Here is a 23,967-nt window from a genome sequence, read left to right on the forward strand (position 1 = left end):
AGATACTAAGATTTAATTTCTCCCTGATTGTATGATGCTATGGAACATATGGTCACTATAGAAATAAAATGTACTAGTTAAGGTAATTTGGGTTCAGGGCAATCTGCATTCAGTCGGTGAAGTCTTGTGAGGGTTGCACTAGTAAATACAGAATATAAATCTGTTCATAGCTTATGGCAAACAGCAGCTGCCCTTCTCTCCATGTATCCAGTGTATTATGTGGTACACTAGCTGATCTATAAATACCCCGGGTTACCCGATTGTTGGGGCCAAAGGCCACGAGTGGACACACGTGGAGAATTAATCCACCAATCGGTGAGTGTACCATGATGAACTTGCCCTGAAGTTACTGTAAAGTGCAGAGCTCTGGGAATCTCAGAGCTCACGGTCATGTCAGAATTTCCCAGCTACGATTAGATCTATATTAAGCAGTAGCACATGAGGCTAACGCCAGCTGAATGGTGGGATTGCCAATCTCCGCAGGTCATGTTCACAGTAAATCAGCTGATTTATCCTCCGCAACTCTGAATCCGGTTTTATTAAGAAAACAGCAAAAGTGACTTAGCTGCTGCCCCCTGTAAAACGGTTATTGAAAGCTGTGAAATGATAAACTTGGCCTTTTATGTGTCTTCCACCAGTTAAAACTCAACAATAACTGGTGGAACGTCGCAGAAGTTCGGTCGCAATGATCAGAAAACTTTAATATAGATTTTACCAAGTATTTCAGATTCAGTTTTAATAGTGAACTAATTGTGCTTTTTTATTTTTCTTACAAATTTTTCCACATTTATCTGTAATATTTGGGGGCTGTGGTGAGGGTCTTGTTGGTAATATAAAGGAAATACATCTAATATGATTATGTGGAGCAGTGAGCTCTGACCCATAGATGACCTCTCGTTAAATAACAATTGACATAACGATCGGACTCATTATTAGAGGACGTCGGTCTGTGGCTCTGGGCAGATGGGGCTGACAAGTGATCTTTCTCATTTGTTAAATCCTTTGATTAGAAAATAAAAACAAACTGATGGTTAGTTGGATACGTCCTGCAGGCTGTAAGGATTTATCAGTAACGTTATTTTTTCCTAGTACAGGATAAATTTGGCAGTAGGGTCATTAGTCTTCTTCATAAGTATGGTCTGTGTAAGGCAGCAGCGGATGGGGCAGATGTTGGGGTGTCAGATGGGGATGATTAAGAAGTGGACATATTTGCATCCTGAACGTATGTAAGAAAAGGGACACATGCAAAAATAAAGCGTATTTATGCATATCTCAATAGCCGCAGGATCTGGGCTAGACTACGTCAGGCAGACAAGTGTGTATGCTTATGTCCGACGACATTTGTACACAATGTAATAATGCAATGTTATATGCTCGAGAGAATATTGTCTGGACAGTTATTAATAATGCAGTAGTTATAATCACCATTTATTTATATAGCGCCACTAATTCCGCAGCGCTGTACAGATAACTCACTAACATTAGTCCCTGCCCCATTGGAGCTTACAGTCTAAATTCCCTAACACACACACACACACATATATATATATATATATATATATATATATATATATATATATATATATATATATATATATATATATATATATATATATATATATATATATATATATACATATATATATACACACCGAAAGAGACTAAGGACATTTTAATAGCAGCTAATTAACCTGTTTTAGGAGTGTGAGAACCAGAGCACCTGGAGGAAACCCATGCAAACACGGGGAGAACATACAAACTCCACACAGATAAGGTCATGGTTGGGAATCGAACTCATGACCCCATTGCTGTGAGGCAGAAATGTTAACCACTGAGCCAGCGTGCTGCCCATATGGATATGTCAATTAAGTAATGGGAGCAATGTGACTTGATACAATGTAGCTGTGATGCTAATCATTGAAGTACCATCAACTGAAAGGGACAATACGCAATCATCCAATCAGAAGCGGCTAGCTAGCCCTGCTGATAATCACCAACATTATTGTGTAAATTGTAACCATTAAACCAGCCTTCATCACCAGCAAGAGGTGCGAACTCTTATTGTGTCGCACTTTCATGACCAAACCGTTACGGAACTCGGCTTACGTCTGTCCACCCCTATCTTATCCAAAATAAAGCCATACTTCCACCTCTAAATGAGTCTGTCTACAGGCTTCTGTGTTGTAAATCGAGCCCTGAACATGTGTCACATATTATCTCTTTCTGGTGTGGATAATGCTGTATATGGGATCAGGAAAGCCATGTACATTATGTCAGACTGAAACTGATTTGTGTTTTCACAGCCATTCAGAAGGGGAAGTGAAATTCTGCTATTAGCAGCTTGTTTCCTCATTGTATGTTGTGACTTTTTTAAATGTTGCAGAAAATGACATTTAACAGCTCTTATTTTCCAACTGTCCTAACGTTCAGAGTCCGATTATAAAACCATCACGGAGGTATAATTAGCAGACGCTGAATGACTCTCTAATTAATAGTTACAAATGAATTGATTAGACATTTTGATTGGGGAGGAACGTATCTGAATAAAATATTGACACGATTATTGTTTGAAGGTCATCGGCGCCTGTTCGGAGTTTTAGCAAGTTCTTTTTATCTTACGTTAACAAATGAAATAATTCTGTGTGTTGTATTATTACCGGGATTATTATTGAGTGACGTCTTGTGTTTGTCTTGCAGGGTTTGGAATGACGACTCCCGCCACCATCGCCGGAAAGATTTTCCTAATTTTCTACGGTCTTATTGGATGTGCAGCCACCATATTGTTTTTTAATCTGTTCCTGGAACGCCTGATTACCGTTATTGCTTACATTATGAAATCCTGCCATGAGAGACAGCTAAGGAGGAAAGACGGCCTGCCCCCTGAAACGCGTCGTGGGTCTGGTAACTCGGAAGCGGACAGTCTAGCCGGCTGGAAGCCGTCTGTATATCACGTGATGTTCATCTTGTGTGTGGCGTCCATAATTATATCTTGCTGTGCCTCGGCCATGTACTCGCCCATCGAAGGATGGGGATATTTTGATTCCCTATACTTCTGCTTCGTTGCCTTCAGCACGATAGGTTTTGGAGATATGGTCAGTAGTCAAAAAGCCAAATATGAAAACCAAGGACTTTACAGATGCGGAAATTTTATCTTTATATTTATGGGGGTATGTTGTATTTATTCTTTATTCAATGTCATTTCTATAGTCATTAAACAATGCGTGAACTGGATATTAAAGAAATTAGACTGCCCTAGATGTTACAGATGCCAAAGAAAAATATTTCGGCCCAAGAGGAATGTGGTTATGCCGGGAAATGTTCGAACTAGACGAAACATCTCTATTGAAACCGACGGGGTTTATGAGAGCGAGACGGACGGGAGGAGGATGTCCGGAGAGATGATCTCTATGAAAGACTTCTTGGCCTCTAACAAGGTTTCATTGGCCATCATGCAGAAGCAGCTCTCGGAAACGGCCAACGGTTGCCCGAGGCAAATTGGCACCAGTTCCAGGCACAATGGCTTCTCAGGCGGTGTGGGGGCATTAGCGATTATGAATAACAGACTTGCAGAGACTAGTGTGGACAGGTGAATGTTCTAGGTGGAGAGAATGAACATTTTGGGTATTTTTTTTTGCCATCATCTAAGAATGTTCCGTCATTCATTTGTTGCGGGTGCGTGTGATACATTGTGTCCATGTTGTTTCTGAATGTGATGAATTTTTGTTAGATTGCACTCAGATCAACAAACCAACATTTAAGAGAAAATATATATATATATATATATATATATATATATATATATATATATATATATATATACACACACACACACCGGTGTGTGTATATGTGTGTGTGTGTGTGTATATGTATGTGTATATGTATATGTGTGTATATGTATATATATGTATATGTATATATGTATATGTATATATATATATATATTTATTCGGTTTGCTAATGAGATAATATAGTTTATCCTTCACTTTTACCTTTGCATTGATCTGATGGTGGCTAAAAGTGTATCCACAAAGCAGTGTTGCTTTGTATCCAAGGGCAGTAAAAACAAACAACTCTGCCTAGATGTTATAAAAGCTTTAATGAAAAACACAGAAGTAAGCAAAAAACAAAACAAAACAATTTCTTTCCCAAAAGTTGCAGGAGGGAATGTATAAAATAATTAATTTGGGTTATCTGAAGGTTAAAGCCCCTTTAGTTGCGGGGTGGTCTTGCAGTACACTCTGCTGCTAGATGGGTATGCCCCCGACAGCCTCAAGGACATCCACCCCAAAGTGAGGTCTCCTAATTCAGATATCATCACGTTACCTGCCATTTACACTTTGGGCTAGATTTACTAAACTGCGGGTTTGAAAAAGTGGAGATGTTGCCTATAGCAACCAATCAGATTCTAGCTGTCCTTTATACAGAACATTCTACAAAATAATAACTAGAATCTGATTGGTTGCTATAGGCAACATCTCCACTTTTTCAAACCTGCCGTTTAGTAACTCTAGCCCTTTGTCTTTAATATCAGGGAGCGCCATTGATCTTTGTGATATCCATAAGGAACCCATTGCTGTTGAACGGTATGATTACACAGCATTGAAAAAAAGATTCTTAGTTTAATAGAAAATATATCACTAGCACGTAGGCACAATGGGGTTTTTACCTGGAAAGTGTTCAGATAATAATGGTCAATATATTCCTATAAAGGGTGGTGTTCTGTTCAGATGCAAAACCAAACCACAAATCTGTTAGTGATTGATATTTCTATATTTATGGAGCTGTTGACCGCTAGGCCCAGTGGCGGAACTACCGTGGTTACCAGGGCACAGCGATGGGGTCCTGCAGCTACTTGTGTTTCTTCCTAATGCAATCACACACAGGCCAATCCTGCTGCTGAGAGCAAAACCAAAGGCCAACATGGCCACACATGTATTTGGTCAACTAGGACAAGAACCGGCCAATCAGCCCGATCATTTAGCTCAACCCGGTCATTTAATTTGGTCAGAAGATGATCGATGCCCCATAGGCCAATAGCCGTCATCTGCGGTCATCGTCAGCGTTTACCAACATACCAGACAATGAGCAATTTGATTATTATTGGGCATGCAGGTCATTCTCAGGCCACATATATTTTGATATTAGGCCAATTTCTCCATTTCAGTTTCTCCAACAACTGCCTTAGACACTCACACACACTCAGTTAAACTTGGGAAAGTGGGGTTAGCACTAAATCACAGAAATCATTTTTACCCCTCCCTGCTCACTCCCAATCAACCCAAAGGGTATATTACACTACTCAGGAGACTGGAAGCCACACACACAAGCACAGCTGGGTCTCATTTCCAATGAAAATTAGTGTTCCAGTCAACCACTGAATGCTGCTGGAGCTACTATTGCCCAATAATCTCAAAGGCTGATAACTGAGAAATGAGCTGGTGAAGTAGGACCAGGAAGGTATTCCACCAGGGCTCTATACTAGGTGTTGTTCACCAGAGACTGAGCTATCTGCTAAGTCAGGCACGGACAACCTGTAGCTCTCCAGCTATCGGCTGGCAAAGCATGCTGGGGCTTGTAGTTTCACAACACCTGAAGAGACACAGGATGTCTAGGCCCATACTAGGTACTTGCTACCAGGGACTGGCATCTCTAATGGGCACTGGCCATCAGGTACTTTATAATATATTATTATTTAATTTATTATCCTTTATTTATATAGCACCTACACAATACACAGATCTTCACAGAGAATATTCGATCATTCACGTCAGTCCCTACCATATTGACTCTGCATTATTCACCACTGAATGGGCTCTATATTACACACCACCCACCACTGACTGGCCTTTGTATTGTAGACTGACTCTGTATTATACACTAGCCACCAGGCAGTTGGCTGTCTACTGTACATTAAGCTACCAGAGAATGGGTTCTGTATTGTTCATTAGCTACCCGAGAATGGGGTCTGCATCTTATAGTAGCCACCAAGCAATGGGCTCTGTTATGTACACTAGCTACCAAAGAATGGGTTCTGTTTTGTACACTAGCCACAGGAATGAGATTTGTGTGGGGAAGGACACTGTTCTGCTATAATATGTGGGATTACTTTGGAGGTTAGCCTTTAGGGTACCATGTCTGAAGAGTAATACTGGGAATAGTGGTGAGGACCACAAGCATGGGTGGGGAACATTTTGCCAACTTTCAATTTACGTGCCAAAATTGTGCCACCATTAAGAGGATTCCACTGACGCTGATATCTCAGATAACGTGATATAGTCACGTTCTCTAATAGATGCAAAGAAAAAACCTTGGAGTATATTTACTAAACTGCGGGTTTGAAAAAGTGGAGGTGTTGCCCATAGCAACCAATCAGATTCTAGTTATTTATTTAATGCATGATACAAAATGACAGCTAGAATCTGATTGGTTGCTATAGGCATCATCTCCACTTTTTCAAACCCGCAGCTTGATAAATTTACCCCCTTTACTCTATTGAATTACAACTGAATTTTTACCCATAAACTGATTGGAAACCAATAGAATTTTTTTTTGCCCTTTAAGCTCTCAGGCAATATCCCCCAAACACCCCCATGTTGTGATAAAACTATATTAGTGCACCTGGGGTAACTTTACAATGTTACGAAGCAAATGAGTTTGTTGCCAGAAGTTGGCATCTGGTTAAGTGTCATCTTCATGAGCCTCTCACATTGCCATGGCAACCAGTGTCCAAAATACGCCTGTAGCATTTGATCACTTTATAGAACTGGCGCTGTCTTGGCACTGGCCCTCCAGCAGTTCATGAATAATCAAAAGTATCAGTGATTGATCGGTGAGGTGCAGGTGCGAGCGAGTGATTGTGAGACATCCTTCCGCTTGTTGTCTGGTCGTCAGGAGCACGTCAGTGAGATTGTCGGGCTGCATCCTGTCCATTTTCACCACTGCATATGATTTGTAAATGAAACAAAAAAATGAAAGATATCAATGCTATTTTTCTATACATTAAAAGACTGTTATAAAAAAAAAAAAAAGTAAGTGCATTATGTGGGTTGTTTTTAACCTCATGACAACACAGAAATCATGATTTGCTGCCACACAATGCTTTGGAACAGTGTGTTACATGTCCGTCGGCTATGTTAAAAAGCCGCATATTCCCAAGCTAGGTTCTCTACAGCACTATGATGCATTGACAAAACTAATTAAAATCAATCTGCCACCTACATACCAGCAGGCCAGGTGCTAATGACATCACTGAGACACTTAACCAATAATCATGAGTCACCGAAACTACATTTGCTGTTAATGTTTTTCGTATTCAAAGGTACAGTACAGAATTTGAAAGATATTGCAAGGTATTCATAAGGGAATTGCACCTTTGCTGCACTAGGTCATTGTTAAATATATTCATTTACCAAAATGCCAAATCTAGTCATTGGAAAGAGCATATAATAGTATTTATCAGATTCATGACTGATCTATCAATGGAAAGACATGGGTGGAAATACCATTGGTGTTGCAGGTACAGTACAATGGGGCCCATGGAGATAACGGGGCCCGCTGCACAGCAGATGCATTGAGTCAGAACAAGCGAGCTTTGGGCCCCGATTCCCTTCTCCCCGTTTCCCTGCACCGGGGCCCACAACTTGCTAGTTCCTCCTCTGGCTCCACCCACTGTAAGGGCTAATATTCTTATAATGCAATCGGTCTTATGTGAACGAGCTACTGGTGTCTCTTTGGGTTCTTCTGGAGTCCTGTGGCCCTCTGATCCAGTTGCTGTGCTCTTAGCTTGCAGATGCACCCAGCAAAGAGGGGATGAGGGTTTGGAAATCCTGAAAATGCTCATTCTGTTCACCACTCAATGACAACTTTAGAAACTAGATCAGATGAGTGTACAGGCGTCTTCAGACTGGAAGTCCTAGAGCATTTCTATCAGCACACAAAAGAAAATGATTGTACCTAAGTGTAGTAAACTTTGAATCCAAACTCCCATTCCCATGAATAAAATGTAAAAGGATAAGTGTATAGAATGACGTTCAGTGATCCTCTGGCAGATATTACTTCTCCTAATCCATCGTGGTGTACCTTCTCCAGTATAGCTACCGAACAGACGGGCAGAGAGCCAGGGTTTGCCTGTATTGGATGAGTTCAGGCGGCACAGCTGGGAATGATCTGTGTACCAGTCTACTAGTGTTACAGGCTAGAGGATCTGTCAACGGGAGAAGGTTTTGGTGATTATGAGGTCTATGTATCATTACCCAGCAATATCAAACATCTTCTATGGCGACTCATTGCAGTGATAGCAAATCTTCTCTTGTGACAATTAACCGTTATAATTTCACCAGAGCAGCTAAGTGTCTAAGGGCAGAACTTACCTCTTTGTAAGCCAGGGTTGATGCTTGCTCAATGGGCCTGGAAGCCCAGACTTGATAGCTGTACCTGGGTGCGACTAGGCCCACCAATGATAGCCTTTCACCTGCACACAATCATTGTGCAATCTTCCCGTCTAGTGTAGCATACGGGCACTATTATCATTATTTAAGTAACTAAGACTATAAGAACCATATTGGATCCTGAACAAAGAAAGCAAAAACAAGGTAATTGCTTCTACAGTAGAAGCATAAGGTGGATTTTTACCACTACGGTTGATAAAACTAAATAAATATGAATGACTGCAAAAAAAAAAAAAGTGAATATGCATTTAGTACTAAGGAACTTGTCTTAACAACGCTATGCTAGGTTAAATGGTCTCAGCAATTGAAGGTTCTGTCCTTGAATAATGGTAAGCTTCACTGCCCAGCATAATATTGTCAGGAATCGATAATGTTTGTGTTTGCTTCTCTACCTCCACAGTTTTGTATGAGTACCTCACTCTCCCCCCCCCCCCCCCCCCCATTGTATGTGTATGACTTGCATGTATTTGGGTCTAAGCTTATTTGGTCCTGTTGTTGTAGTACTAATTATATTTCAGATTCCATGGTTCTGCATACAGGAAGACACTGCAAAATTCTACCATGATTAATATTTGGGAACAAAAAAGACCTTTTATTATCAGACCCTATGCTAATCCAGCTCTGTAAATAGGAATGATATTATTTTATGATGGTTCTATTGCAAATTTCTCTTTTAGGCAACAATTTTAGGAACTTTTCAGAACTGGGTATTTAAGATTCGGAATACATTGGGATTGTATTATATAACCAAATATTTCCAATGAAAAACTGTTCCAGATCAGTACAGGGAACCACTGAACACTTAGGGGTATATTCAATTGACGGCGGGATCGCCGAAAATCCCGCGCTCCAAAAATATTACCGTTATTACGGTAATCCTGCACGGGAAAACCGTTAATACGGTAATTTACTCGCTGGATTTTCGGCGATCCCGCTGTCAATTGAATATGCCCCATAATGTGTTATTTTATAGTTACAATAGCTTGTGCCCATCAGGATACATTGTATCTGTTGACTAGTCACTGAGGAAGCAGCTAATCCCTGAACGATTGTTCATGTGCAGATCAATTCACTAGAACCAACAAAACCAGTAAGGCAAGAGGCACACTGATGTTACTAGTCCCCAGTGCATAGGCAAACCGAGGGAGTTTCCTAGTGAATAGAAACCCCCCTCCAAGCATGCTGCACTATATAATTGAGGTGGCTGGACCCTGCTCCTGCTTCACATGGCTCTGCTTGAAAAGGGTGCACCTAACAGTAGTGAACGCAGCATTGCCCATGTATTATATTATGGGGATAGGAAGAGTTGGAGAGCAGCCAAGCACTGTCTAAAATTATAGCCACGCCCCCATGCATGATGGTCACGCCCACTGGTGTGGAAACCCCCCTCTACAAATCCCTGCAGTGAATAGATAGGAGGTATTCTCATGAATATTAGTCCAGCTCACAAAACAGCTGCGCCCTCCCCACCATTGTTTAGGTAATGAGTACACTGTAAAATATCTTATGTTCTTTCATAGTGCCTCATGCCTCATGCCTCAGTACCAGTTCCTACTGAATAGACAGGCTGAAAACTGGCTCAGCCCACAGTAGGCAACCGGTGGACTTTAAGACGACACATAGATAGTGTTTCTGGCTCTAAATTTTCCATATTGTTCTCTTTGTATTTCTCTTTCACGATGACATGTCCAGTGGATGATTGGCGCCGTTGAGCAATCTGTAATCACATCTGCACATGAGTGGTGACGAGTGAGACCTGCTCATTGCTGATGATAAAGATGGTTGAGTTCAGTGGTTATTAGCGACGATCCGCTGCAAACGATCTCAGGAAGGTGATAAATGTCCATGGATTGAACTCTCATTAAACCTTCAGCGTAGCAGATTCTCTATGAGTATAGATGGAGCCGGCTGCATCCAGGACGCCTTTAAACAATGATGAAAAGCGGAAAGGGCTCATTTGGGCTCTTGGCGCGTGTGAAGATGAAAGTGGTTGATTGAAACGGAGATTATTACAGGTCTCTCTGGTCCCTGATTGCTGTAAGTCATGAGATGAGGGGTTATCGGCCAGAGGGTCCGTGATGACAGACCGAGCTCTTGGCTCTTGGCAACGTCAAGGACATTGAGGAATATTGCTTCTCTTTTCCGGAAGTATAAGTTATAACAGCGGGCTTGGGGGGTGGGGGGGGGGGGCTATGGTCCGTGGTAAAGTAAGTGAGGGCTCAGTCCATTCACTGACTAACAGATATGTTACACATTTTCTTTTAAGCAAATTTAAAGGTGTCAACACTTTTTTAACTCCATTGAAAAAAAATAAATAACATATTTTGCAATGTATTATTAGATGTTCAGCTGCAGTCTATCACTGTGCTAAACACTGTCCTTTCTAGTGAACAAAATTCAGTATAAAATAGAACTTATGCAGTCATCAAAACACCAAAAGTTCCAGAGTCGCTCCTGTTACTAATTTTTGTTTCCGGTGACCCAAAGAAATTTTTTTTTTTTACTGTGCAATTCTGTGCCAGGCTGTGCGACTTGTGTCAGTCAGTGCCCAACACATACATTACAGCTCCATAACACTATAATACATCCCACCTTGCACCAATAGCACCATCATACCACCATACCCTCCCGTACAGACCTATCCTCACTCCAGTACTGCTCCTGCACTCTCAGGCTTCGCAGAAAGACACCCGAGGACTGTGATTGGTCACAGCATTGTGTCTCAGCTACCTATAGTGGACTTCAACGAATAAGAGCTCAGAGGAACCCATAGTAAATTCTGATTGGCTGAAGTTCACTCTAGGAAGATTAAGCAAAGCTCGTGAGGGACTTCTAAATATTTCCATATAAAACCCATACGCTATAACTCTAGGGCTATCGACAGGAGACTAAGGAAGGTTAAGAAGAGTTGTGGAATATCTCAGGCACATGAATCTCACCTCTGGTTTATATCAGGGCGGAACTGTCGAAAATAGCTGTTGATATATTAAACATGCATCTAGCAGAGGTAGTGGAGAGGGTCTTGTTTTGTTACGGAGAAGAGGTGTGAAACATCTTCTTTGGATGGCAGTTTAGGGGAGGGGGTTTGATGGTCGTAATTTGCATACAGGAGGTCAGCAACTGACCATGGGGACTGTGCCAAGTAATGATTGGTGGAGATCTCAGGAAGCTGACCAGAGGATGGCCCTTAAGGGTTGTTCTTCTTCTTGTGAGGTATTTACCCTCTGTTGCCCATTGGGACTTGATGATGGGCTCTTCTTCTGGTATGGTATTAACCTTCTGTTGACCTATGGGACTTTGTGAAGGGTTCCTCTTATGGTGGAGTTTTAACCCTCTTTTGACTACTGGGATCTGGTGATGGATTCCTCTTATGGTAGGGTATTAACCCTCTGTTGACCTATGGGACTTGGTGATGGGTTTCTCTTATGGTAGGGTATTAACCCTGTTGACCTATGGGACTTGGTGATGGGTTTCTCTTATGGTAGAGTATTAACCCTCTGTTGACCACTGGGACTTGGTGATGGGTTCCTCGTATGGTAGGGTATTAACCCTCTGTTGACCTATGGGACTTGGGGATGGGTTTCTCTTATGGTAGAGTATTAAGCCTCTGTTGACCACTGGGACTTGGTGATGGGTTCCTCGTATGGTGGGGTATTAACCCTCTGTTGACCACTAGGACCTGGTGTTGGATTCCTCTTAGGGTAGAGTGTTAAGCCTCTGTTGACCTATGGGCTTGATGATGGGTAGTTTTTGGGCAAATCATCCAAGGATTTACCTGGTACACCACCCACCCCTTACAATGTTTCCGATTAAAGACTGTGGCCATTTTATTTCCCATCACTGCTTTATGTAGTTATTGTTCAGGGGGTGCTGCTCTGAATGGGGTGAGTTTTGGCTAAAATAGACTAGGTCCAAATACAACCTGTGAGAATGGGAAGGACATGGGTACAGAGGGGAACCTTGCCCTAGGTCCTGCTGCTGCAATTTGCTATGTTTGGGAAGTCTGGGAGGCAGACGCATGGGACTTCTAGTTGTTTGCATAGGGTAGACATCTCAAGGGTGGTTTGGGTATGGTTACATTGTCTGGAGATAAACATTGTCCAAAAATACTGGCTCAAAGATCCTGTTTGTCATCCTGAACAGCAGCATTTTCCAGATGCAGGGAGTGTAGGTGTCAATGTGTTTTTCTCTGGGACCTGGTGGTGTATAAGGGACAGCCTGGGTCAGTTCCGGTTTGGTTTTTGGAGCTGTTCGCCGTATTAGTTGCAGCGGAGCAGTGAATTTCTGAATTTGCATAACATTCTTCTTGTGCTCTGACAATATGGCTGTGGTGGAGTCTTTAATTACATAATGTCAACAAGTCATAATAGGAACTGTGTCAAATAAGTATTGGGGAAGATCCTTAAGTCCTAGATCTGTGACAGTACTGAGGAGCTCTCCTTCTGGTGAGGCATTAACCCCTTTGTTAACCATTTGGATGTAACATCAGGAGGTACTTGATTTGGGCATGGCCCTCTTGTTTTGAGTTTATTTTTCAAGGGATGAGGATCCTCAACAGGTTGATTTCAGTCAACAGGGGGTACATGCATTGACAATCTGTAGTCCTGCATTTGCAGAATGCACACAGTTAGACAGTCTACATTTCATTCTGTACATAACCTCCAAACTGGTTAATATGCACTCAACGGTATGCCAGGACTATCCGTCCAACTTGCAATTTAATGCAGAGCCTCTGCAAGAGAGGCGCCTCTTCAGAACAATCCTTGGCTATCTCATCTCACTCAAGTGGTCATTTCGAATATTTTTCCAGCGACGAAGCCCAGGATGAGAAAAGGACACAAAAGATCTCTGTGAATCTGGCCGAGCAGGGCGACTTCAATAATTACAAAAGAAGACTTTAAAATATCAAGTAATTCCCAGTCTTATAAAATTACTCATTGGTATTCCTGTCCACACACAACCTCTTCTTATGGAAATTGTTGTTCTAATACATCATTATATCTACAGTATATGCTTATTCAAGGGATATCATTTCCCTGCCAGAGCATATATTTCTCTCATTTGGACAATTTGTAAATTCAGATATTCCACTTAGCATTGATCACACAAATAAATCAATATATATCTTGGGGAGGATAAGATGTCTTTCATTGTTTTCATCATCATTACTGGAATACCGTTAAACTGTAGCAAACAAAAACAGTTCTATCAGTGTTAGATTGCACCTGTCCGTCACCAATACACAGTAGAAGCAGCCACTTTGTGGGCTGAGCCAATATTCAGCCTCCCGAAACTGGGGGCGGGGATCAGCGCTCCCTATTTGGGTAGTGAATAACAAATTTGCTGCCTCTGGGGAAGTGGGTAGAAAAGGTAAGTTTCAGGCCTTAAGAAGTATAAAGAGAGGTAATTTCCCCTGGGTGCAAGGAAGTGCAGTTAATGAATAGGTCTGTTAATAGCAGCTGTGGTACTGTATTCAAATGGAGGGTACAGTACTGTACAAATGGATGATAACCATTTGCAACTTAATGCATGCATTCATAAATAAACCAGATTTATGGGCAGCATAGTGGCTCAGTGGTTAGCACTTCTGCCTCACAGCACTGGGGTCATGAGTTCAATTCCCGACCATGGCCTTATCTGTGTGGAGTTTGTATGTTCGCCCCGTGTTTGAGTGGGTTACCTCCAGGTGCTCCGGTTTCCTCCCACACTCCAAAAACATACTGGTAGAATAATTGGCTGCTATTAAATTGACCTTCTTCTCTGTGTGTGTGTGTATGTTAGGGGATTTAGATTGTAAGCTCCAATGGGGCAGGGACTGATGTTAGTGAGTTCTCTGTACAGCGCTGCGGAATTAGTGGTGCTATATAAATAAATGGTGATAATGATTATAGCAAGGACTACAACCTGTAAATACTTTGTGTACAGCAACAAAGAAGCAATAGGTACAGGGGCGCACGCAGGATTCTCAGGGGGCCAAAAAAAAAAACCCCTGCGATTCGGCAACTCCGTTTCGGCAGCAAGCACTGTACTATACAGCCGCTATGGTTGGCACATAGTTAGCGGAGGGGGGGTTTCTGGAGACTCAGAAACCCCCCCTGCTTGCGCCACTGAGGTAGACCATATTAAATCGCAAACATAAACTTCTATCGTAATGCTGGGTTATTGAAAAGTGTAAATCCCCATTCAAAGAGGTAATAGGGTAGTACACATATATCTGTATATAATCGATAATCCAATGTCATATAGTCTTAGACATAAAGAACAGATGTGTTCTCTCAGTAGAACAAAGTCCTCTCAATCAGTCCCCTTGTGTGGAATGTTCTCAAAATTCAGCCTCCGCCTATATAGTGATGTCACTAAATCTTAGTGAAGTCATAGACTGCTCAAAATAACTGCCTGCATGTGAAGTACACTTTAATTGATTTAAAAGTAATTTTTCCTGTGTGGTAACTTAATGCAATTGAGTAGGCAAAGTCAGGGCTTGATTCATTAAGGAAAGTATAGCCAATGAAATGAGTAACTTTGCAAAACCATGTTTCACTGGAGGGGGATATAAATTTAAAATGTGGGGACAGATTTATAGTTGGGGTAGGGCATGTCCTAAATCAGCTTTAAATTTCAGTGTAAACATAAAGATATCAAGTATTTGTGCGCTACATGAAAAAACATCCATTAATTTCCTTATGTGCAAAATAATAAACTAATATGCACCCCTACACTGGCTCCCCATCCATTACAGAATCCTTTTCAAACTCCTGACCACCGCTTACAAAGCCAGTCTACTGCCCTTTATATCTCTAACCTCCTCTCCATTCACACTCCTGCCTGCTCCCTGCGCTCGGCCAATGACCGTCGCCTCTTCTCCACTCTGGTCACCTCTTCCCACTCCAGAATCCAAGACTTCTCCCGTGCGGCCCCCCTTCTCTGGAATGACCTTCCTCGCTCCATCCGTCATTCTCCCAATCTGTGCTCCTTCAAGCGGGCACTTAAAACTCACCTGTTCCTCAAAGCCTACCAACCTAACCCCTTCATCTCCTCTGCCTGTTCTCCCCTCTCCCCCCCCCCCCCGGCCCCCTGTTCTCGCCTCCATACTTCACCCGCTCCCTTTGTTCTGCCCTCCCTTAGGATGTAAGCTCATTTGAGCAGGGCCCTCTTCCCTCCTGTCTCCCTACTTGTTCTTCTGCTCCGTCTTTACTGCATTATCCTGCCTGGAGTTTCTGAAGTTTTTGTTTACCGTTTGTAATGTGTCAACCTGTATGGTCTACTGTTTGTGCTGTGTACAGCGCTGCGGAACTCTTGTGGCGCCTAACAAATAAAGGACAATAATAATAACATGGTTTTGTCCAGGAGAAAACTCATTTTTTTACTTACTTTCCTTAATGAATCAGGTCCTCAGACTTGTTTTACCCTGTTAACAAGACAACGTCTTCAGAAATATCAAAATATGATGAATGTGCCATTGATGCTGATCCACCCTCCTGTCACCCCGATTTGTTCTCAGAAGAGCATAACGGAGCTTCTGCTGGGCATGCCCATGTTTAGACCTGCATAGTAGATGTGCCAATTATCAACCTGATGAGGATGACTAGCACTTAAACTGTGCAAAAGAAAAAAAAAAATTAAGTAAAGCAAAATCGAACGGGCGCACCACCGGCAGCAGCGGTCACAGACTATTAATATCAATTTAAGAAATCAGAGTAACAGCCCAGCGTCCGTCAGTGGCTGCAAAGGTGAAAATAATCCTGGGAGGTCTAAACACAAGGAACAATGTCTGTGATGCGCATAGAATTACTATCGTATAAGTCACTAGCTACATCCCACCTTGAATTTGGGGTACATTTTGGGGCACCTCACTGTACGAAAGACATAGGGGAACATGAAAGGGCTAAGAGATAGGTAACCTCATTAAGACAGTGGGAAGAGGGGTAAATTATAAAGAGGTTAGAAAATCTAGGTTTGTTTAGAGCTGCAAATCATTAAAAACCGCAATGTTATAGCTCCTTTGCTTTATCTGTTTATAGCTGTAATGCAATGTATATTGAGTGTATTGATGGTGGAAACTATTTGTATATAGCTCAATATTTATAGCTCGGTGTTCTGTTCCTGATGTTTGTATAAATCACCTTAATTGTAGCTCCGATTTTATGCTCTGATTTGCAGCTCTGTGGTTTTACCGTATCCCGCTCACATAACCCACTTATGCCCAATTTCTCAATATACCCCCTCATAATTCACCCCTGCACTCTCCGGTATTTATAGCTACCATTTATCATCCCGGGTAAGTCCAAATAGCCATTATAACATTAAAAAACGCAAAAAGCTATAATCATCTGCTGAAATCCAGCATACCAAGTATATTGTCTGTACCGATGCTCCTGTATATTCCCACTTTTTCTTCTCCCCCTCCCCAATACCCACTTCTCTCCCCTTACAGGCACCTCAAGTTGCACCATGGCAGAACCAACCAAAAGAGAACAATGGGCCTGATTCATTAAGTATCTTAACTTAAGAAACTTCTTATTTCAGTCTCCTGGACAAAACCATGTTACGATGCAAGGGGTGCAAATTCGTTTTCGGTTTTGCACATAAGTTAAATACTGACTGTTTTTTCATGTCTTAAGTTTCCATCTTAAGTTAAGATCCTTAATGAATCAGGCCCAATATGGGGACGACTGACCCAGGGAACTTATCCAGTTGCCATTTTTGTGGCAGGAAGGAATTACTCTTTCCTCTGTGTGACACAATTGGCAGCTGTCATACTGGGCAACTTTGTTTTACCTTCATCCAGGTCAACACAATTATACTTTAAGAACAGATTGAACTTGATTGGCCTCTAATTTCCCAATGATATCATGATATTTCATTAATAGGAGTGATTCTGTTGTGTGATAAGGACAATATATCGAGAGAAATCTGCAATTGTTTAAATTAACGTACAGTTAGGCAGTGCTGGGCTGTGACTAATTTTACACTTGCAACCCCACAAACATAAAATTGAACTTTAGTTGCTGGCCACAAAGCACAATGATAAGGCGGAAAGGCCAACATGAACTGGGATTGAATAGCCCTCTGTGAGTGACCACCACTGAAGGGATACAGGTGATTGAGATCCATAGGAAACTTTCCTGAAAAAACTCAAAATTACTGAATCCCTATGGTACATATTCAGAGACCTGTAATAGTACCTGGAGCCCTGCTTTCCTGTTATAAGAGACACAGCAGCACTAGAGAAGTTTGTTTACAGCCTGAAGCACATTTATTCTCTGGCAGCGGAATACTTGGAAGGCTATAAATGGTCTCTCTTTGATTTAGTTAAACGGTAGAAAATGAGTTGCATACGTCTTCTGCTAATGGTGACTTTGTTCATGCTGATTAAGCCAATGTGCTGATTTATTGTAAAATGTTTGAAAGCCGAGATGAATAATTCAAACTTCTGCTAAAAAAAAAAAAAAAGAAAAGAAAAAGAAAACAGAATATATCAGCTGCAACAATTGTTACCAACAAGTAATGAGAAGTAACAACCCGAGTTAAGTGGATACATGTAGGGAAAAAAGATTAGATTTATGGCAGTATTTATCAAGCTTCATTAAGGTTTACCTAGAAACAAATAGGAGCGAGCTACACACGGCTTGTGGTTATCCTGTCGCCAGATTGTTCTTTTACTGGACCTGTGACTAATGTGACCGTGAATCTTGATAAAACCCGTGTCACCTTCCAACCAATGGCTTTACACTCAGTGAATTTCATTTTGCGCAAATTTATCTGCCTTTCACACACATCATCATCATTTACTTATATAGCGCCACTAATTCTGCAGCCCTGTACAGAGAATTTGCTCACATCAGTGCCTGCCCCATTGGGGCTTACAGTCTAAATTCCCTAACACACACACACACAGATTAGGGTCAATTTGATAGCAGCCAATTAACATACCAGTATGTTTTTGGAGTGTGGGAGAAAACTGGAGCACCCAGAGGAAACCCACGCAAACACGGGGAGAACATACAAACTCCACACAGCCATGGTCGGGAATCAAACTCATGACCCCAGTACTGTGAGGCAGAAGTGCTAACCACTGAGCCACCGTGCTGCCCATACATAGGTGCACAAACTTTACTTTTTGGGAACATCTTGATTATATTACATGTGTCACTATGGTATAAGTTCCTGAAAATGCTCTCACGTGTAAAGTGTGGTCGGAAGTTGAAAAACGGCATCAGCTCTGCCAAGAAGTGTGAAAAACTAGACCAATTGCTGTGAGAGAGAATTGCTCTACCACATAAATGCTCCATATCTAACCCTTCAATCGCATTTCAATAACCTCACCTAGAATTTACATTTCGCATCTACCAAAGATTGCCTTAATAAGTCCCCCTCCTCCCATCAGAAGATGCAATCATCAGCACACCCTACACAAGTATGTGTGCAGACCATAAAATAAGAGCATGGTGTTATCTGAGCTGTCAATGCTCATCCTTAGGAATAAGGTAACACTTATATAACTCTCAGTGCCTCATGTATTGAAGAATTCAATTGGATTGGGTATATAAGATTCCTGAAGCATATCCAGGACATGCAATGGAGGAAGCTCCAATGTGAAACGCGTTAGCCTAGTCTTGGAGCGCAGGTGGATCGCACAAGGAACTTCCGCTTTCCAAGATGATGTCAGCGTACTTGCCAATGGTGTCTACAGTGAGTAATATTATTATTATTATTATTAATTTTTATTTATAGGGCGCCACAAAGTATCCGTTTGAAAGAGGACAGATTAGGGGAAGTTCTGATGGAGCGGGGGAGCTTGTTCCAATGGAGGGGAGCGGCGCGGGAGAAGTCTTGGATACGTGCGTGAGAGGAGGTAATCAGAGGGGAAGAGAGGCGACGATCGTTGGATGATCGCAGAGGGCGGGATGGAGTATGAATAGAGATAAGGTTAGAGATGTAGGGAGCAGTGGAGTTGGCGAGGGCCTTGTAAGTCAGAGTGAGGAGCTTGAAAAGGATTCTGTAGGGGAAGGGGAGCCAGTGAAGGGCTTGGTAGAGTGGGGAGACAGAGGTGGAACGGCGAGAGAGGAAAATAAGCCTAGCAGCGGCGTTAAGTACAGATCTAAGGGGAGCGAGATGAGAGAGGGGGAGGCCGATAAGGAGAAGAGTATTGCATTGATTTTCATTGTGGATTAGCTATTATGCTTGTTAAAATAAGTGCCATAAGTGTTCATTTTAACATGTGGTTCCCCTCTTGTTTTGTTTGCTTTGAAGCGCTTATTGCTGGTGGTGATGGTGGTGGTGGTCCAGTGTGGTGGGGAACTTTATGAGACATTATGAGAGTACATCAAAGGACTGCACATCTATTATTTATTTTATACCCTGTTTATGGAGAAATCTGGTAGTCTGCATTTTATGCTATTTTTATTTCTATAGCAGTCCTACATTTCATTTTACTTAGCTCCTGCATCTTAGACATTTGCACTAAATTACTGGAGCAAAATACTTTTTGCCTGTCAGATCAAAATTGTAATGCCCACCTCTGTGTCACCTCTTCTGCCTGTCTCTCTCCACTGGCACAATACCACCCATTTTAAACATGTGCTCATTTCACCAATTCTAAAGAAACCATTTCACAGTCCAGCCTCAAATTAATGCACCCTCACACCTGTCCCAATCTCCACTCTGAGACACACTCACACCTCTTGTTTCAGCTGTGCCCTCTTCCACTTAGTATATAAGCTCTGTAACGAGCAGGGTCCTCCTTACCCTTTGTTTTCATGTCTGCAATTATTTAATCTACCTTGTCTGTCATTGTTTTATGTACTGTTTTCCCTACTGTACGGTCCTGCGGAGCACTGTGGCGTCTTACAAATCTACATTAATAATATGTGTTAAGTAATCACTTGCAATTTTATGAGCAATCACTGAAATTGATATATGATTGTAAAGTGTGTACTCTAAATGTATATTGATGGGAATATACAGAAATGCAATTGTCTGTTCTGAAATTAAAAGGTTGATGTACTTGACAGCAATATATAAACCTCCCTCCCGATTTTTACCTTGTATAGAGAGTTTCCATCTCCATAGAAGAAAAGGGAGAACATGAATTTAACAATGGGATGAGACAGTTCCTCAGCCGTTACTGTACGAATCCAGTTATTGATGCACCAGCTTCAATTTAAGAAACTGACTCATTGTATCCAAATGGTTTAGTCAATTTCAGACTCAGTTCTCATAAGCTGTAAAAAAAAAACAAAAAAAAAACTATATACACTTCTGCCAACTCCAAAACACTTTAATAGTACAGTGTGTATTCATGGCATTGTTTCTGGAGTACCACGTATTACAAATTAGCGGTAATTCAGACCTCATCTTCTAAAAGGATATTAATAAACTTGAGAGGATCAAGAGAAAAGATACAATATGATACAAATTAATAACATTTAAATAAATTTAAGTGCAAAGTTTGCCTAGACTTGAACAAAAAGTGGGAGTGTAAGTAATTCTAATTATCATTCACGCCTGTACCCATACCTGCCAACGGTCCCAATTTTCTATGGGCTGTCCTGATTTTCAATTAATAAAATGGGCTTGGCTTCATTCAAAATGGACATGTTTTTTGTGACTTAGTCCCAATTTTAGGGTTCTGTCCTGCTGTCCTGCCCAGGGTTTGTCCCGCGGCTTTACAGCGCTAGGCAGCCCTTTGGGGAGTGTTTACGCCCCTGGTGCGTTGTGGCCACACACCCATTGTGTCTTGACCACACCCCCTGTCCCACTGCCAGGGACAGACACTTTATGAGGTGTATACATTGTGGGACCATGATACGTAGCTGATACACTTAAGGGGGTACATGTTGCAGCCCTCTATCCTGCAGAAGAGCCGCACATTACGTTTAATCTCAGTAATAAGATCAAACAATACAGGTAATCATAGATAGAGACCCCCTATCTATAATAACATATCAGCAGGTATGTTATACAAGTGTTACACACTATAACAGACACATAAAGTAGAAAAATTTAAGTTCCCAGCACCTACAAACAGTAAAGGCAGAATTTTGAGCTACTGAACCACAAGGTATATGTTGTTTTGTTTTTTATTGTGAGATTTATTAAATAGTGTTACAAGTTGATACAAAGACAGGAAGAGAAGGGATCAGAAATCTGGGAGCTGAAGGAACTTGTCAGAAGCGAATGGTGAAAAAGCATCTTAAACATCTAACTTAAATAAGGATTCATTAAGAACATTTAGATTAGACGTACCTCTCCGCTGTCCCGATTTAAGCGGGATACTCTCTCAGGGATGCACGCAGGGGGGGTTTCTGAGTCTCCAGAAACCCCCCTCCGCGGATCGGTCGGGCAAAAGGATCTTTTAAAAGCAGCCAAATAGTTTTTCACTTACAGCAACGCCACAACGCTTCTGTCACAGCGCCGCGGCTGCTGTATATCTCCTGTTCGGCGAGAAGGAGCTGCAGCGCAGGCGCGAGCGCAGCAGCTCCTCCCTTGAATACCCAGCATCACTGGCTGGCTTCCCTGGGGCACGGTAGGGCTCTTGCAAGTGTCCCTGCAAACATTAAATAAAAATAGCGCTTTAGATACTGGCCACAATTATTCTGATGTAGTTTATTTATTAAAAGACCATATACTCCATTTCTGGGCAGCCTGCAGGGTATGCAGAGCTGTGTTATTGTATATAAATATTGTATTATAGGATTAAAAAAGTTAATACGGTAATATCTTGCTGAATTACGGTAATATCTCGCTGAATTTCAGCTCGCGGCTCCCCGAGCTGCAAGCTGAAATCCAGCGAGTAAATTACCGTATTAACGGTATTTACGCGCAATATTACCGTATTAACGGTAATATTTTTGGAGCGCGAGTATTTCAGCGAACTCGCTAACAATTGAATATGCCCCTTAATGTGGAGTATCATTGCTAGTTTTAAAGTGTGTTATGAATGCTATTTTGATGTGCGGTTTCATTGTTAGTTTTAATGTGTGTTATCAATGCTATTATCTTATTGTGGCGCTTTATTTTTTAAGTTGTATTTTTGCTTTGTTCCGAATTCAACTATTTGGAAACCCCCCCTTAAAAATCCTTTGTCTCTATTTGTGGGCTATGCCCTATTTTCCCACTAGGGGCAGAATATTGGGAGGTAAATCCATAGCAGAGCAGCGGAGAACGCGTGCGGCGCACCTGACACTGGTGTGTGCGGCAATGAAAGGGTATTTTGTGGTAAGGGGAGGAGGTTAAACGGCAGCCTAGTGCTCTCTCCCAGGGGTGTATCTATGCCCCCATTGTGACGCGGACAATTGCAGCTGTGCATTCAAATATTATCGTTCCTTAAAAATCTGTTGCTTTAAAAGGTTCTAACCATGAGGGGCCCCAAAATTTAATAAACAGTTTCCTGATCTCTCTCAGTTGGTTCTATTACAAATTCCACTGGGAACTAGTCGTGCCAACTCATAAACGTTTTTTTAATGAATATTGGTTCATGCCACACAATGGCTACCACTGTGTGCAGATGCCCCCCTGCCCCCCAGCCCAGCCTGCCCCTGTATAAACCTATGAAGCCACCAAATGTTTTTGCATCATCTTAGTCATTCCTCTATTCCCTTCTGTTCCCTGGGACCACTGAGCCAATACTGGTTGTACAGCTGAGTGTCAGACCAGTGTGCTAATACACTACAGGTAATTTCCCTTATGTGTTGTCTGATTGGCTGAGTTCACAGGAAGAGAAGGAGCCGTATAGACAACGAGCGTCAATCAGAAAAGCCTGAACTTCAACTACTCCGGTCCTTAGTTACAACGAGCAGCAGCCTGAGGCAGAACGACGATATTACAGGTGATAAATGCTCTATAGAGAAAATAATCCATGTAATACATAGCTTGTTGCCCAATGGTTGTAGCATACAGGATGCTGGACAGTGGTGGCTGTAATATATCATATGCTGGACAATAGTTGCTGTAATCTGTAGAATGCTGGAAAACATTGCTTTCCATATATCATATGCTGCTCAATATAAATATACAACTGGACAACGATATATCTTAAGCTGGACGACAGTGGCTGTAATATACAGAAAGCTGGACATTGGTGGTTGTACTGTAATAAATATAGAACTGTTACTAAGCAAAATATATACAATAATATATGATTTGCTGGACAACGGTGGGTGTAATATACAGGATACTGTAATGTACGCTGTGCAAGGATGGCATTATTATATGTGGTTATTTGTGCTATATAATATATTAGTTGTTAGACAAATCAAGAGAGGCTTTATGAAGAAATATCAGGGAGCACAGATGGAACAAATAAATTTATATTGTCAGAGGAGAAATTGATCAAATGTTTTGTTACCAAGGAAACAAGCTATTACTAACAGTGAAGTGTAATATAATTGTGGCACAATTCAGCTGGTGGATCTGTAATAACTCAGAAATTTCAATGTCCTTTCATAGGTTTTTCTATTCAGTCCTTAATAAAGTAGATGTATGTTTTATATACATTCTTGGTATCACACTGAAGATC

General features: G+C 41.6%; 1 protein-coding gene across 1 annotated transcript in view; it reads left to right on the forward strand.

The window, feature by feature from the left end:
* The window catches only part of KCNK13 (potassium two pore domain channel subfamily K member 13), a 48,088-nt gene extending 44,302 nt beyond the window's left edge, over window positions 1-3,786 (forward strand). Inside the window, exon 2 of the mRNA XM_075193211.1 lies at window positions 2,698-3,786. Coding sequence (XP_075049312.1) covers window positions 2,698-3,590 — 893 coding nt within the window. The 3' untranslated portion in view covers window positions 3,591-3,786. The remainder of the gene's footprint in view (window positions 1-2,697) is intronic.
* The last annotated feature ends 20,181 nt before the right edge of the window (window positions 3,787-23,967 follow it).

The sequence above is a fragment of the Mixophyes fleayi genome, chromosome 12, assembly GCF_038048845.1.
Source record: "Mixophyes fleayi isolate aMixFle1 chromosome 12, aMixFle1.hap1, whole genome shotgun sequence".
NCBI lineage: Eukaryota > Metazoa > Chordata > Amphibia > Anura > Limnodynastidae > Mixophyes > Mixophyes fleayi.